This window comes from Nicotiana attenuata, chromosome 1 (genome assembly GCF_001879085.1).
Source record: "Nicotiana attenuata strain UT chromosome 1, NIATTr2, whole genome shotgun sequence".
In the NCBI taxonomy this organism is placed as follows: Eukaryota; Viridiplantae; Streptophyta; class Magnoliopsida; order Solanales; family Solanaceae; genus Nicotiana; species Nicotiana attenuata.
The window spans coordinates 27,761,032-27,766,226 of record NC_031989.1 but is presented as its reverse complement, the minus strand read 5'-3'; the positions used below and the strand labels follow the sequence as shown (position 1 = coordinate 27,766,226).

General features: G+C 36.7%; 1 protein-coding gene across 1 annotated transcript; it reads right to left on the bottom strand.

Annotated features, from left to right (window-relative positions):
- Positions 725-4,311, bottom strand: LOC109223266 (probable arabinosyltransferase ARAD1). Its single transcript, XM_019387509.1, has 2 exons — positions 2,675-4,311; positions 725-1,454 (listed from the first exon to the last, which is right to left on the bottom strand). The coding sequence occupies exons 1-2, from the start codon at positions 3,590-3,592 to the stop codon at positions 903-905; spliced, it is 1,470 nt and encodes a 489-aa protein (XP_019243054.1). The 5' UTR covers positions 3,593-4,311; the 3' UTR covers positions 725-902.

Below are 5,195 nucleotides of genomic sequence, written 5' to 3'. Positions count from 1 at the left end.
TACTCCACATTCGTAGTAGATGAACACGGTGAATCCGCCCCTGATTGTTCCCCATTCAAGTTATTGGGGTATATCTGCATTGGTTGAGTGCTAGAAGGGAATCGGTTTCATCTGCTACGCTTTATGCGCCTAGTTTTCTGGCCAATCCTGTTAAATGAAGGACTGTGTTGAAAGGTGCAGATCTTGGTCTTCTAGACCTGAGCATGTTTTTCATAGTAAATCATTTGCTAGGGGAGAAAGAGATATTAGATGGGTAGCTATTGTTGGCCCACTCAGGAGTTGCATGTTTCAGAGCTAGAACACTTTCTATAAGTAAGCTAAGTAATCCATAGTTGAGGAGCAATGTGCACTCTCAACCCGCCAGTTGTCTGATATTCAATTAGGAACATTGATTGACAAATTTTTTCAGAAATTTTACCCGAATATGTTTCCATAAAATTTGAACTTTATATTGTTAGATCTTAAAACTTAAGATTTTAGTTTACAGTTTGCTCTTCTCAAAATACCATTTTGTTTAGAATTTAAACTATCAAACAGTAACGGAATAATGTGAACCAAAATCCAACTGCGTTCCGCTCTGAATGCGGATTCTCCGGATGGGGGAAGAGGTAGGTGGGGACTGTGGATTCCCTTAGCTAGAAATAATTACATTTCCAATATGAACTTAACCTATAGGAGCTGCTCCTTTTAATGCAGACTAAAGAATAATATCAAGACTGAAACAGATAAAGAATAATGAATGATTCAACAAGCATAAGCCTATAACATAACTTTCTTTTTTCTATCTTTCACTTACTATGTTTCCTTATATCTATTGTCTGCTACACTTGGCTTTGTTCCAAAATATGTATAAATAATATGCTGCTAAGACATACCGAATACAAGAACTACTCGGTAAGTGCTTACCAAAAATTTTTGGGCAACAGAGTTGATTTCAACCCTCTTTCCTTCCAAGGGCTCCGATAAAATCTCCAGGATTTATGCAACTTCAAGTTAACAGCAGGAACCTTACGCGCAATGGCTTGCCAGATCATTTGAACAGCATCATTATCCTTAGAAGGATATCTATACTCGAAGAGATTTTCAACCTCCTTTAACCTAGCCCACATTCTAGTCCACTCTTCTTTCTTAATACTCCTAATGAGGTTTATGAGGAATTTTTCTTTGAGAGCATCTGAGGTACGAACGAATATGCAGAACTCTGAATAGTCAAGAATATCTTCATAGGGGAGCTCTATTTCATCACTAATGATGACTGGTACACAGTGACTAGCAATCGCATCAAAGAGGCGATTCGATGAAGGAGTGTCACCAGCAATGTTAAGGCAGAACTTGGAGGAGTGCATTCCCTCTGTAGCTTGTTTTATACCATCCTTTTGAACGCTCCCAAAAGAGAAGTGAACATCTTTCTCATCTTTCAACATATAGAATAATTCTTGCCTGATAAACCCACCCTAAGGATGAGAAACAAGAGTCAGAAATACAAATCTAGAGAACATAAACATAGAGGAGGAACTAGAAACATGTACAAGGAAGAGCAAAGCATAAGAAGGTAAAGCTTGACAATCATGAATCTAAAGTTCAAGTCTTCAAGAGACATGGAAATGCAAGGAATGGAGGGGTAACACTGCTGTAATTTAACCAAAATATTTGTCGAATTAAAGGGCTTTAGGGCGTGATTATGGGTATTAATTCATACTATCAGATCACAGTGTTAATCAAATTGTTTCAGGCTTTCACTATTGTACACATTACCCACCGAGCTCTGGTAAGAACCACTCTTCTCAATACTTTAAACCCAAAAAAAGGCTTAAAAACTACTCTTCTCAATACCCACATCTACATATTGATTGATGGCATATAGTGAGAGGCTTCTTATTCACAACGCGTACACTGAAATTCATTTGAGAGTTAACCTGGTGAATCATCAAGAAAAATGTTTGAGAGGGTAAACATACAAGAAACTAGTCCAGATTAAACTTTGCAACATTTTGATATTAAATTAACCATGTTTACTACTCTGCTACTAAGCTGAAGTCCAGATAGTAAAAACTGGATGTGAATAATTTCAGTTGATCAACAAAGATCATGTCGTCTGCACCCTACGCCTCATTGCACTTCCAAAGATAGAAGAGAAAAAAAAGATCTTCACAAAGAAGGAAAGGGCATAAGCTAACACTTATTCGGATAAGGTGTTTCTTGAAAGTCAGAACATCAAAGAAACAAGGTGGGCTGGTTCCTTGTGTCATCCATGTTCCAGTATGGTTCGACGAAATCCTCAATAAATACTCAGTTACCACTGTCTAACAAAGGCATTTTCAAATGGGCTAAAAGTTGTGTTTCATGGAAGAGTTTCTTCATCATCTCCCTATAGCACCCAATTCCACCTGGCTCCTCATTGTAGTATAGTCTAACTCTTCCCTATCTCTGTAAACAAGATGCACACAGTCACAAGACACTAGTGTCAACAGTTTCCGGAACAAATGTTGTGCAGTAAAAAGCAAACACATTATTCCGAACAACAGAAATACGTCCAAATAAAAAAATTCCTTCTATCTTTCTCCTAGTTCTGCCTTATTTTGCCACACACAAGTGAACCTAGATGATATTGACATAGTACTGATCTACAAATAAAATAGAGACAAATAGCTAATAAATGAATAAAATAACTTACATCTTTTCTGTATATAGCTCCTTGGAAGTAAAGAAGAATTGGTCGACTATCAAAACCAGAAGTGTCATTGTAATAATTCCTGATTACATGCTTATAAGGTGCAATTATGTCCTTTTCAACATTAGCTACACTTGGAGGATACCTTCCAAAATCAGAAAGAATAAACATTGCAGGCCAAAGCTTCACTCTTGCATCCAAAAGACTATTCGGATGGTGGGCGACAATAATATGGTCTTTCCCCCCTGATCTTTTCCATTCCTCTTGAGCAGTTAAAAAGGTAACCATTTTTTCCTGTAGTAAGGTATTCATGCTTGTTTTTTGGTGTGGCTTAAGCCTTGAAAACCGATTATAGCTGATTGACGAAAAGAATGGTACAAAAATGACATCAGCTTCACTTGAATTATACACTCTTATGGCACTTCTACCATTCAAATTGTCAGTAATTTCAGAATAGAGAAGATCCAACGTCAACCAATATTCTATACTGTGCTGCAAGTTTAATCCACCTGGATACTCAGGAACCTTATTGCGGATATTGGGCCAAATACTGTTTTTTCCCTCAGCCTTCCATCCTAAGAGTTCAAAATGAAACTGAGGAGGCAGGTCATACATAAAAACTTTAAGAACTTGGTTACTAGGATTGCACTTAAACAAGTTATACTTTTTTGGTGCATTATTATTATCAACTAATATAGGGACCTCACCATCTCTCTGACTCCTAGACCGGGAATTCCCATCATCTGCCAAGGCAAGAAGCTTGGAGTTGGGTAGTATATTCAGATCAACAAAGTGAGGCCGACCAGCTGAACGCAGCACAAAGGACCAAGACAACATGAACAAAACAGATGTAACCGCAAACAAACAAAACAAGGATTTTCGGCCAAAAATCCCCATTGAATGTGCATTTCTCTCAACCATGTCAATGCTGAACCAGTAACAAACACCTAATACAAACTCATCATTTCTCCATACTCCAATATAGGCTTGGAAACAGGTAGATTTTGAATCAATCACAATTAGCCAGTCTCCCCAGAGCTGATGCAACAAATGAGTGGCGAACAAAGCAATGCAAATTAGGCCCAAAAAATCATTAAGATCACATTGATAAAACCAAGAACCAGCTAATCATTCATTCTATCTGAAACCACACCATCCAAACCTATACCTACATAATCTATCTCAGAACAGCTCACACCGAAAATCTCACCTTTTTCTTATTTCCCAACATCCGCAAGGGACAGATAGTAAACAGACGCACATTCCATTAACCAGTGATCAGAATTATCTAATGATGCTCTTTCAATTAATAAGAGTGGACCAGGAAAAAAAAGATGGGTGTTTGAATATCAATGACACAGATATCTTACACGCAGCTGAATGTGGGCAACAAACAACAAAAGGCCAAAAAATTGGGAATCCAGATGATATTTGATTCCAATGTATAGAATGAGCGTAAAAAAACCAAGATGAAACGTACCCACAAAACAGAGGAACAGGGATTAATTTGAAGAGAAAACAACGGAAAGAGAGAGTAGTTGCACCAAATATAGAGGGGTTTCCTCTTGTGTTCTATTCCCTTTGTTTTCTCTGCAGAAAAAAGAAAGAAAAAGAAAATGCTAAAAAGGGTAAAAAGGAAAAGTAGTTTGTAAGAAGCGAAGGAATAGGGAATGTCTAAAGAAGCGGGCTTGTCGCTCTGTGTGGAACTGAGGGAGTTGTTTACTGTTTTTATTGTTAGTTTATTATTACAACCTTCACATGTAGTTTGAGCTTTATTTCCTAATATGTAATCTTAAAAATACTCCCTGCGGTCCAAAATAAGTGATTTTTTTGGATGTTTTCACACAAATTAAGAAATTCATCTTTTAACATTAATTAGCAATGGAATTGACCATATTAACCTTTACTATCTCACATAAACACTCCTAACACATATTCCAACACCATTTACTTCAAGGACAATGTAGGAAAAAAATAATTAATTCATTCTTAAAATCTGGAAAAATCACTTATTTAAGGCCAAAAAATCACTTATTTTGGACCGAAGGGAGTATTTCTTATTATAGTAATAATGTAGCTGTTCCATTGGTTTTGTACTATGCTTTTGAATTTTCGTTTTAGGTTTTGGCGCTATAAAATTGGTGTCCTTTTTTATTGACCGTTACTGTATATCATATTGTTAGTTTCGTATCACAACAATGACAACAACAATAACCTAGTAAAATCTTATAAGTGGGGTCTGGGGAGTATAGTATGTACGCAGACCTTACGCCTACTCCGAGAGAGTAGAGAGGTTGTTTCGATAGACCATCGGTTCAAGAAGACGGAAAGAGACAATATATCAGTAACATCAACAGAAATCATAGAAATAATAACAACATCTTAAGAACCAGAAAAAAAATAAAAAAACAATAACAATAACCAGTAAATAAGATCCGACACTATGAAAAACGGAAGAGTAGTGTGAACACAACATTAACCACTAGCAGTCAAAGACAAAATCCTAACAGGCTAGTATCTCACT